Raw genomic sequence first — 12,993 nt, 5'->3', positions numbered from 1 at the left:
TGAGAGACATAATAATTGACATATTCATGTGGTTTGGTGCCAATACCTGTACCAAGGGTACACCATTCTGCCCGACCTTTAGCTAAATGTTTTTAACCTTGTAGGGCTGGATGTAGTAGTAGTTCTCCTAAGGTATTTGGTAATGTATTTAAAGAAGTGGCAGAGGTCTTGGAAATGCTTAATCATGCATATTTGGACATGATTTCTTTTACATGGGATGCAGAAAATCACTTATACAGGAGTCCTCCGTATGCATACATTTGCCGGATGGCAAATTCAAGGGCTTGCCAGTCCTGCTTCAACCATCTGCTGAGGTTGAAAATGTGTTGATCAAATGATCATTTTATCTGTAATTATATTTATAATGAGAAAATTCAGTGGATGTACATGTTGTCAGAGTACTAGAAGTTGCTAGAACCGATATTTAACATGGAACACTATGTGTGATGCTTAGCTTTGTGCATGGAGTAAGACGTTTCTTTGGCTTGACATAATTCACTCTCACTTTAATGGACAAACAAGAGTTAAATGTCACTGGTGTAAATAAGTTGGAAAATTAAACTCAATGGCAACCACTGGTTCTACTCATCTGGACATTATGCCACTTCAGGTATGTCCAATATGCTTCTGGGAAGGGAATGCAACTTCTACTGGTGGGATTCCTGTTTTTTCCAAAGCAGGAGTCCTGCACTCCTAGTTTTAAAATCCTTGCGAGACCTCCAAGTCTATGTTTTTATATAATGTGGTTGTGATCATGTAAGCATTTGCACATAGGTGTATGTGTATGGTGGTGATGACTGACAATATTAACTCTACCACTATTCATATTTTTATGTGCATTAAATGTTTAAACGAGACAGAAAAAATACTTTAAGATTTGAATTTCCATTCATTTTCTGAAGGCTTAAATAATAATGGTTTATTGTCAGTTGGATGACATCATTTTGGTCACTGGCACCTCATGGGACCATATAACACTTTTTGAGTATAAAAAAAACAACATATTTTGGTATGGGATTAAGGTAAGTACGTGTCAAAACATTTATCCGTTCAAGAAGATTAGTGACAACAAGCTTTTGTAAGCTCACTGTGTTAACACAAGTCAAATCATAACCAGTTTCTTTATCTCACAAGCCAGGATATCACAAGAAGTCTTTAATTAATGCTTCATGTTAATATTGTTTAAAATATGGCAATATGACGAGTTTAATGTTGCTTTTCCTCCAATTTTTAAAAATCTATTATGATATCCAGCTATGAAGGTGACTAATGTCTGTAAAAGGTTGGATTTTACAAGGGTATATGTTTTTCTTTAAGCAGACGTAAACTTTCTTTGTCTAATTCATATTCTTATCATCTACAATGTGGTACGGCAAAACACATCTATCCTGCATGTCTAATATCTATTTCAACTTGTATCTTTGTTTCAATTTTTACATTTTTATACTTTTGCATTGAGGAGATCTCGAGAGGACTTCACACTTGTACTCACCATATCCTCAAACCAAAATTGCAACAGCTTGTATGACTCAATCATATTGTCATGGAATTCACAGCATACTTCTGCATTCTCTTTGAGCAGGGACACAGGAATCAGACTGTTGATACTGACACCATTGTACTGAGGACACTGTATGAAGTACTCAAACTTCAGACTCTGACCCAGGTAACCAATGATCTTGATGAGAGTGGCAGTGACAAACTCTCTGACCCCTATGCACACCTTTGAAGATGGAGTTCTGTCATTGATGCCCATTCTTGTAACTCTCATAAATATGACGTAGTCCCTAACATGAAGGGTCAGTTTGTGATAATGGTCCAGCTGAAAAACCCCGCACCCACAGAAGATCAGATTCTCTAGTGTCTCCTCTTTCTTCTTTGTGGCTATTGGCCAGTGTGCAACACAGGCAGCAAGAAGTCTATGGAAAGTGGGAGATGGCAAATATTTTCCCACGAAGAGAAAACATAGGACTGAGGAGCTTTCCATCTGAGGTTGTGGTAATGGGCAGATGACCTCTTTGGGAGTTTTCTGAGAGAGCATACATGGAGCAAGAAAGTAATCCTCCTCCTAAAAAGTATAAGGATTCATTTTAATGTGAAAATTGTCAGGGAGATAAATGATTCATTTTAATGTGAATATTTGTTAGAGAGATAAATGATTCATTTTAATGTGAAAATTGTCAGGGAGATAAATGATTCATTTTAATGTGAATATTTGTCAGGGAGATAAATGTTTCATTTTAATGTGAAAATTGTCAGGGAGATAAATGATTCATTTTAATGTGAATATTTGTCAGGGAGATAAAGGATTCATTTTAATGTGAAAATTGTCAGGGAGATAAAGGATTCATTTTAATTTGAAAATTGTCAGGGAGATAAAGGATTCATTTTAATGTGAAAATTGTCAGGGAGATAAAGGATTCATTTTAATGTGAAAATTGTCAGGGAGATAAAGGATTCATTTTAATGTGAATATTTGTCAGGGAGATAAATGATTCATTTTAATGTGAATATTTGTCAGGGAGATAAATGATTCATTTTAATGTGAAAATTGTCAGGGAGATAAAGGATTCATTTTAATGTGAAAATTGTCAGGGAGATAATTCATTTTAATGTGAAATTTGTCAGAGAGATAAATGATTCATTTTAATGTGAAAATTGTCAGGGAGATAAAGGATTCATTTTAATGTGAAAATTGTCAGGGAGATAATTCATTTTAATGTGAAATTTGTCAGAGAGATAAATGATTCATTTTAATGTGAATATTGTCAGGGAGATAAAGGATTCATTTTAATGGGAATATTTGTCAGGGAGATAAAGGATTCATTTTAATGTGAATATTGTCAGGGATATAAATGATTCATTTTAATATGAATATGTGTCAGGGAGATAAAGGATTCATTTTAATGTAAAAATTGTCAGGGAGATAAATGATTCATTTTAATGTGAAAATTGTCAGGGAGATAAAGGATTCATTTTAATGTAAAAATTGTCAGGGAGATAAAGGATTCATTTTAATGTAAAAATTGGCAGGGAGATAAAGGATTCATTTTAATGTAAAAATTGTCAAGGAGATAAATGATTCATTTTAATGTGAATGTTGTTGTTGTTCTAGGGCTTAACGCCATTTTTCAGCACAAGATAGGCTATACATGGCGGCCAGTATAACTGGTGGAGGAAGAACCCTGGAAAACCCAGGGAAGAACCACTGACCCACGAGAAGCTACTGGCAGGCTTTCCCACGTACCCACGCTAGCCGAGCCTTGGACTCGAACCCACTTTAATGTGAATATTTGTCAGGGAGATAAAGGATTCATTTTAAGGTGAATATTGTCAGGGAGATAAAGGATTCATTTTAAGGTGAATATTGTCAGGGAGATAAATGATTCATTTTAAGGTGAATATTGTCAGGGAGATAAATGATTCATTTTTAAGGTGAATATTTGTCAGGGAGATAAAGGATTCATTTTAATGTGAATATTGTCAGGGAGATAAATGATTCATTTTAATGTGAATATTAGTCAGGGAGATAAAGGATTCATTTTAATGTGAATATTGTCAGGGAGATAAATGAATAATTTTAATGTGAATATTTGTCAGGGAGATAAAGGATTCATTTGTCACAATAAAGCCCCATATGAAGAAAAATAAATGAGTAATCAATTTACATTTTAACAAAGGCAATTATAAATCATGTAACTGTATTAATAGAGTAACAAAGTAAATGCTTTGTTTGTGAGACAACAATCATGATTGTATACTGATATTTCTACAATGATAATGACAAGGAAATAGTCTGAGAAAAGTAATCCTTATGACCAACATTTCTTGGACTGGGGGAATCAACAATGCAAAGTATTTCAGAATGTGAGAAAACTTGGTCACTGCAATCTACGTTCCCCTAGTGCAGTTTAGACTGATGAACAAAATCACTGATCTAAATCATGAACATAACACAGATTAGTCCAAACATATTTTCATAAACATTGATGCTAACTTTTGAGAAATAAAATTATTTTATGCACTAGATGACCCAGTATGCAAAACATGCACATCTTGATTCAAGTAGATGCAAACTTTCTGAACAATCAAACATATGTGCTTCATGTAATTTTCTAAAGCTGGTTAACAATAAAAGCATGTAATATTTTTTATATAAATGTGCCTCAGGAGGGTAGCTAATAAAGGAATGATTTTCTTGATAAATGTGATTCAAAACGGTTATTAATAGCAGCATGTCACTTTCTTCAGATATATGTGCCTCAAGCAGATTATCAATGAGAGCAACAATAATAATCAACTGAGACAGATTCTTTGCTGATATTTTAAGAACTTAAACAAGCATCTTAAAATGAATACAAATTGAAATTTTCAATGATGATATTACAGTGAGTGACCCAGTCTTGAAGTACTAAGTATGGAATCCAATGCTTCCCCAATCGTAGCCTGGTACACCATTTAATAATAGTTACTGGTCTGGTTCATAAATACATTCCTGCAACTAAGAATGCCCAGCCAATGTGTTATACGAGAAAGCTTACCATTGGCGCCACATAGGTGCATAGTTCAAACTGGGCTTTTTCACCCATGCGACACAAAAATCAAGCCATTTTGCTAGCCTTACTTTTCTTGTCTCAGTTTGGTTAACTCAGTCTCACATGGTATCCACACACTAGGAACTACTCTTAAAAAGAAGAAACCTTTGCAGTTTTATGTTGTGCCTGATGGAGTTGTTATAAAATTAAACAACAACATCAACAGACATATAACAAAGTAAAATTCACAGATAAAGCAAACTAAGGTGTCTCCAACTCTGATAATGTGCACTTATCCAGACACACACATCACTGGCTACAGAAAATCCAAAATCTTGCAAGAGCCACCTGCAAATCTAGCAACCACCAGAATGTTTTATGCCATATCTGCATTCTTCAAACTTTACCAATCACTTCATTCGAGCTGTTTAGTTTATTGCACTTTGTTAGAGCTGTGTAGTTTATTGCACACTTCGTTAGAGCTGTGTAGTTTATTGCACACTTTGATAGAGCAGTATAGTTTATTGCACACTTTATTAGAGCTGTATAGTTTATTGCACACTTTGTTCGAGCTGTGTAGTTCGCTGCACACTTTGTTAGAGCTGTGTTTTTATTATACAGTTGACTAACTCAGAAGGTTTTCCAAATTAGTATTGATCGAAGTTAAAAATATATCAATTATTTATTGTTATTTTCACATGACATGCATCAATTAAATGTGTTAATAATAGTAATAATCTCAAATGATTTTATGATTTTGTTTCATCAATCATAGAACTTGTGTACCTAGAGTAGAAGAGGAACTCCATTCCCCTCATCAAAATATTCACATTAATGCTCATTTACAAAAATAAAAGCTTGAGATGCTCATGATGCAGTACCTGCAACACGTAATAATTATAACTTGGTGTTTTTGTCTTGATTTTGTTTCTTCTCTAAGTGCATCATATATAGCTTGATTCTACTTAGATTATTATCCAGATTTTCAAAAAAGTGTACAAAACCTGACGACCTTTATTAAGAGTGAGTCGCATTAATAGTACCTGATGAGCACTGTGTTTTAATCTGCATACATGCCAACCCCTGGTGAGGAAAAAGTGTAATCCCAGTGGACAAAAAGAGTAATCAGAGCAGAAAAAGAGTAATCCACATATAACACAATAAGAATTCAATGAACATGTGTACTCAGTGATTAATTTATTCCGATGGACTTTTAACATCAACAACTGCTTCAAGGTTTCATACATATCATGTTGAGCTTTAAAAAGCAACAGACTTTAGAAATGTCCTCAAACATGACATGAAACATTCAACATGCCATTAATGAATGAAACTTACTGGAAAGCAAACTGTAAGCATAAGCACCAGAAGCAGTGCGCAGCTGGTTCTATTGATCCACATACAACATGGAAAGGAACAATTAGGTACCATACAAATTATGTTGGTGAAAACTCCATATTGATATGGCTTTCCATTGGGAGGGTAGAGACACTTTCATCTAGATGACCACCATGGTAACCATACCGCATCATTTTCATTCATGCCCACCTTGACAGATGGTTAAATTTAGATGTGTACTCATTAACTTGTATGTAGATTTATATTTTAAAATGAACTAACCTTGATTTTGGATGCCTCCTCGCTGTATATTGTCAGCTTAGCAATTATGTTCAACTGCTCCATTAGTAACAGTATGTGTTTCTTGTTGTCATGGAGGTCTGGGTGTTTCTCTTTTGTCCAGAGAGCATCTTGACACAAAACGAAATCAGCTGTTACATATTTGTATCAAGTTTGCGCATAGATGTGTCATCAAAGATAAGTATCAAGGAAAGCAAAAATCCATCAAAGGAACTAATATAATACTGGTTAAAAAGAATTTCCAGTAATGCAACAGAATGCAATATCTACATTTCTAATCTCATGGTCATGAAACCATCTTGAATATTTTTACATTAGGTCCAATCTTGTCCGTAATATCATGTATTAACTTAAATATCTAGACATTAATATTAAAATTTCTCACTATCCAAATAATTCATAAACAAATGAAAATTAATCATTTTTTTCTCTGTCCTGATCAATCAGGTACTAATTCTTAATTTTCGAGAATATCTTGTGTAAAAACTAATATAATGCCAGTGAATCAATGCACATAATCAATTATGAACACTTTCATAATAAAGATGCAGTCCTTTTGTTTACAATAATTTTGGTTGCATTTCCTTTTTGTTTGTTAAACTAGTACATTTACAGTTGTCGGTGACAAGTATGAATCAGGATATAATTATAATCCTTAAGTTTCTAGGTAAATTCATGAACTGTGGAAGATATCTTGTTATTTAATCAGTCTGCTTAAAATATTAACAAAATCAACTGAATGAAGTCTGACAAATGTCAATCATCACTAAAAATATGTCTAAAACTTGTCCCAAACTATAATAATGTACAGATGCAAACTGCCTATTGAGGCTAGTTCAACTATTGATATTGTTTCATAACTGAGAGATTGTCTTTTACAGGAAAATGCATCATATCATGATATACATCTTGTTTGCTTTGAAAATTGGGAGAGATAATCCATAATTTAATTAAATATCTTGAAGCTATCTTGGCACTAAAACTAGACATGGTGATGATTACCCTAAATATGCAATGATACTCTTGGCACAAAATCAACACTGAACCAATGAAGTCAAAAATGTGGATTTCAAGGTGAAATCTTAACTGATAAAAGTGAGAATACTAAAACGTGTGAAGCTTGCACTAAAGAGTTGCTGACCACTTTATTGCTAATAAATGACAACCCAGTTTACGTTTATTGGTCAAACAGAGATAATAATCTGCATAAACAGTTAAAACTTTAATCAAACATGTTAATCCACTTTACAGAAAATATGAACCATCTACAACAACTTTTTGGGTATGCCACTGAGTAATCAAGAGTTCTGAAGTGTCAGCTGTTTTTACTGGTGCCTGTTTACAACACCCTAAGTCAATCCACAAAACTAATCAAAGATGAATATGTTTTGATGGTGTCTATTCAAACACGTTTTGCAGTATTCTTTAATTAAAGTTCTAACATGAACATTGCATTTTTCTCATGATATAAAGGACATTACTCATGACCAGAAAATACACTTTTGTACGATTGAATATTCTTACAAGTTTGAAAACAAATTATTAAAATCATAAAATTCATGGTATTCTTCAGATATATCCAAACACTGGGTTAACAGATACAAATCCACTTGTACTTGTTTATGTTATTATGCTTACAAGCCAGTACTGCAGAGAATGCATGACTGTTGACATTAAAATCATGTTCAGAGTGCTGACTATTGACTTTTCATTAGAATGCATCTAAATACTAATTCTTGTCAGAATTCACATGTACATGTGTACAAGTCACTGTGTTGAGAAGTCCAATGATGCACAACAATACAACCAATAACCACTGGCTTAACATCAATGCTAATTAGGACTGGTTCTCAAAGCTCCTTCACAAAAATGTAAGTATGTCAGTATTCAGATATGTACCAATTTATTCAGAGTCAATTAAATAGTGCAAGAAGTGTTTTAATGATAATCCTATTTCACCAATCATGCAAGAGGAGTAGTGAAAAGATTTTCAAGATGGCCACTGTTATCATCATCTGTCCAGAATGAATTAAATATTGCTTTAGCCATTTAGGAAAACCTAATGTTGATATCTGTCCTTTCAAGAGAAGCAGCCTTAGATAGATTTTAAAATGTACATCATGGATGCCATTGAAGAAGCTGTACCAAAATTATTTTAATACAAGAAAACTATATATGTAGCAAACACATTTTTAAATAAGTAAAATTTGGTAGTACTCTCAACCATTCTGGAGAAAAGGTAGAGTTTACAAGATTTATAAATTAGGGCATCTGCAAGAAGTGTCTTAGTGAAATCAATGTGTCAATATGAATATCCCTTCAAGGGGACAATTTATACTATTTTCATGATGGCCACAATAGCTGTGTTGAAGGTCTGACTAACTAGAATAAGTTTTTCAAGATGGTCACCATATCTGCCACAATATATTTCAGATCATTATCATTTAATATAAAGCACCATCCATATATAATGTGAAGTCTTTTGGTGAAAATTCCGTGTCTCTAAGGTCATCTGTTTAAGATAAGTACCTATACAAGTATTTGCATGTTAGAAGTCTGAAAGGCAACATTTTCATTTTAACAATCAAATGGATATGTTCTTAGTGAACATACAAAACCATTTGGACAAACATTCCTCCCAGGTATAATCGTAATTATTGCTATTATAAGTGGCAAAAAACATAATTTGGGCATAAAACGTGTAATCTATATACATTACATTTTTGCTACTAACCTGGTTCTGCAGCTGGTCAAAATTTGTGTCACAAAGGGCAAAATCCATATGAATTAGAACCAGATTAAACACAAAATATAATGAAAATTGTTTTATATTTAGCACTAAGTTTAACTAGTCTACATGACAATGTGTAACTTTCTACAATGGTCAGTCAGGTGCACATAGTAATGTATTACATTACTCTCATATTCCTTTTTTTAAAATTCATAAAGCAGTTTTCATTTTTCTTTTTTTTCTGATCTGATATGTTTTGAAGTTTGGAAAGATCATGTGCTATAACATGTTCTGCCATAAATCATCCACAACTAACACCGTAATGCATTTCTCTTAACATCTGGCACCATTTTCTTCAAAAGTATCGACTGGTACACTTACTATCTAGGCTTTAAATATTATGAATCTATGAGATAAAGTTCACACTGGAAGAAACCAGTCTGTTTTCTTAAAAGTTTGTGAGTTGCTATAAATAGCAAATAAGGAAAGTACTCTTACACTATTCTTATGCAGCAGTCACCTTTCTAAGAAAATCCTCAAATGTATAAAAGTGACGGTTATAAAAATGACAAAAACAACTGTGCATTGCTTTATTTTTCTTTTTTTAATGTACAAAAAATGCACAGCCATATACAATCTAGCAGAAAGCATAAAGATTACTCCAAAATGGCTAGAGTTCAAGGTCAGAAGTGATAACAAGATTTTCAACACGACTGCCTTTGTAGCCATATTGGACGTCAGAGCAATATTGGATATCACATGACATCATTTTCATTTAAAACCAACTAGACATCACAACCAGTGTTTTAGTTGGAAGCACATGTCCATATTATCATCCTGTTTGAAGTAGCAATAAGAATACTTTCAGGATTGGCATTATGGCAGCCACATGGATACAGAGTGGCACCATTTTCATTATAGACCAACTAGATTTCATTATAAATCATTTAGTTAATAGTCCATGTTAATATGGTTATCTGTTGTGGAACAATATCAATAACATGATTTCAAGATTGTTAGAATAGTGGTCAATAGGACAATCTAATATGGGCACCATTTTAATTTAGGTTCAACTAGAACTTAGGGGCCCTGAGTGGCAGAGTGGTCTAAAGCGCGGTCCGTTATGGATCACTGCCATCTCACCTCTGTCTGCGTGGGTTCAATTCTCGGATTCGGCTAATGTGTATATGTGAGAAAGCTTGCCATTAGCTTCTCGTGGACTGATGGTTCTTTCTGGGGTTTTCCCGGGTTCTTCCTCCACTATCAATACTGGCCGCCATGTATAGCCTATCTTGTGCTGAAAATGGCGTTAAACCCTACAACAACAACTAGACCTTGCCTCAATAAAATGTCATAACAAGTGTTATGAGATCCCTACCTGTGGTGCAACTTGTGGTAACTACTTTAAGGGTTAAGAGTTAAACAAACAGTTTATATTGTTTAGAGTACATTTTTATATGTGTGAATATAGTCTGCAGCAGTTCTGATGCATCACTGGTCTCTAGGTGTGTCAATTTAACACTAGTCTGCAGGAGTTCTGATGCATCACTGGTCTCTAGGTGTGTCAATTTAACACTAGTCTGCAGGAGTTATGATGCATCACTGGTCTCTAGGTGTGTCAAGTTTTGTTCATCTCTAAGGATCTACCTGATTTGTTATTTAGTTTAATTAACATGAAATGTAAAGAGACATTCATATTTTTAAAATATGTTTGAAAATAAGAAAATAAGAATTAACATACCGATGAGATCGAGAGACAGTTTTCCTTTCTTCTTAAACTCAACCCATTTGTCAGCAACAGCTGGGATACTTCTCAGGACAAACATCTCAGCAGTGATGAGAGACTTGAATGCATCAATCATCCACTGTGGGTCCAATACAATGTTCTCTTTCAATATGTCGATGCTGTGGATGGTACACAAAAGACTACATGATAACAGATGTTCTAATCTATCAACACTTGCTTTTGTTTCAGACTAAATGAAATCATTAAAAATTCTAACCTTACTGACATATAGGATGGAAGTAACTTGGCAAAGAAATTTAAGTCTCATATAAAATCACATACAGACTAAAATACATCTTGCAATCTATGGTACACTACACACAGTATCAAATAAAGGTTACAGTTACCACTGTTACATGGTGTACAACAATTAGAAGCTTTAAGTAATGATAATATACAAGCTACTCATCAGGATCCTTTCATTTCTAATGTACCTCTTCCAGCAAAATATGAAATTTGATGTATACAAACAACATGCATACCCATCAAGATACTTTCATTTCTAGTGTACCTCTTCCAGGAAAATATGAAACTTTATGTATGCAAACAACAAGCATACCCATCAAAATACTTTTATTTCTAGTGTACCTCTTCCAGCAAAGTATGAAATTTGATGTATACAAACAGCATGCATACCCATCAAGATACTTTCATTTCTAGTGCACCTCTGCCAACCCAGTATGAAACTTTACTATGACAATATATAAATTACAGGTATACATTCAGGCTCCTTTCATTTCTAGCGCATCTCTGCCAGCCTGTATGAAATGTTATATACACAAACATGCATACCCATCACGACCCTATGATTTATAATATATATGTACCAGCCACAATAGGATACTCTCTCTCAGACATAGGAGAAGTGAATGCAGGAAAACTCCACCTGTCTGTTTCTCTTCAACCACAAGACATGTATGACGTTTATAACACACAAATCAATAAAGTTGTATATCATAATTCTACTAAATATTCTTTTCCTTATATAATGGCCATAATATTATCGTAGTTTTAATTTACAGGACAAACTCATGGTTACTATTAGCACAATATTATTTCTCTATTACCATACCACTTTTTGAAGGATGACAGTGAAAACTTTTAAAAGATTTTATGTTTGAATTCAAATGCAAACTATATTAAGTTTTCAAATAATAATTATAACACATAATTACACTGGCATCAAAACAATATCATGTTGAATTGAATTAAGTGTGTCAAGTATGTCAGGCTGGCACTGTCACTGACTCAGAAACTAGCAACTTGTGAAGTCACTAGGATTGTGTTACTAAGTTTTGAGTTAAGCAATAATGAAAATGAATTTAGTTAGTATAATAGTGAATTGAATTGAGCTCATGAAGTTGTGATAGTAATTCTCACAATAACTTGGACAATATAGTACCTTATAAAAACTTAACAAATTATGTTTATGAGCTGTTGGTTTAAGCAACTATTACACTGATATGAATGGAACTTTGGATACTGTCAAGTCAGCAAGTACACCGCTCAGGGTATCACACTGATATGAATGGATACTGTCAAGTCAGCAAGGGCACTGCTTGGGGTAATACACTGATATGAATGGACCGTTGGATACTGTCAAGTCAGCAAGGACACTGCTTGGGGTATTACACTGATATGAATGGACCGTTGGATACTGTCAAGTCAGCAAGGGCACTGCTCGGGGAGAATTGGATATATTAGCTCCTTAAGAATGTTCTAGGGTTATGTTATTGAACTGCTGAATTATGGAAGTGTGACAAGCAACTAAATTGAGTATGTTAAGTTGGTCAGGACAACAGGTGCAGTGATTTGAAAAGTTTAGCTGTTGTAGGAACTGAATATATAATATAACAAACAAAAGATCAGATATATGGAATTAAAACTAAATCTGATCTCACTTAGCTTCGTAAAAATAACTGAAACAAGAAATTAACAGAATAAGAAAATTGTCATCGAGTATATCACTCACTTAGACCATGCAACTAGTAGACAATTTCCACAATAAATATCACTGAGTGCTTCAAATAAACTTCAAACAAATATTTACTCTATGAAGTATTGCCACCAGTTCTAAACTTTATACAAAAAGGTTATAAACTAAGAAAGATACTAAAAGTGGAATAAAAATAAAATGGTTCCAAAACAATACACAGATAAGTAATAAAGTAAAAAAATTATTAGAATTTAATCAAAATCAAACTAAGTTTAGTGTGAATCATTTCAAAGCTGAGCCCAATCCCCATAAACAGCTCACCTGCCTGCAATGAAACTCACCATACGTATAAGACTACAACTCCAAC

At 33.7% G+C, this 12,993-nt stretch overlaps 1 protein-coding gene across 4 annotated transcripts in view; it reads right to left on the bottom strand.

Moving 5' to 3' along the window:
* LOC149788810 (uncharacterized) overlaps window positions 1-12,993 on the bottom strand; it is a 104,453-nt gene that overhangs the window by 34,153 nt on the left and 57,307 nt on the right. For all 4 annotated transcript variants that reach the window (XR_016424254.1, XM_089974939.1, XM_089974940.1 and 1 more), the window contains 3 exons: window positions 10,646-10,809; window positions 6,156-6,283; window positions 1,493-2,068 (listed from right to left, as the gene is read on the bottom strand). Coding sequence is in view for 3 of the 4 variants with exons in the window: in XM_089974939.1 (XP_089831065.1) it covers window positions 1,493-2,068; window positions 6,156-6,283; window positions 10,646-10,809 (868 nt within the window). In the remaining variant the exon portion in view is untranslated. The remainder of the gene's footprint in view (window positions 1-1,492; window positions 2,069-6,155; window positions 6,284-10,645; window positions 10,810-12,993) is intronic.

This window comes from Sinohyriopsis cumingii, chromosome 11 (assembly GCF_028554795.1).
Source record: "Sinohyriopsis cumingii isolate HCF-2022 chromosome 11, ASM2855479v2, whole genome shotgun sequence".
Classification (NCBI taxonomy): Eukaryota; Metazoa; Mollusca; class Bivalvia; order Unionida; family Unionidae; genus Sinohyriopsis; species Sinohyriopsis cumingii.
This window is presented reverse-complemented; position numbering and strand designations above follow the sequence as displayed.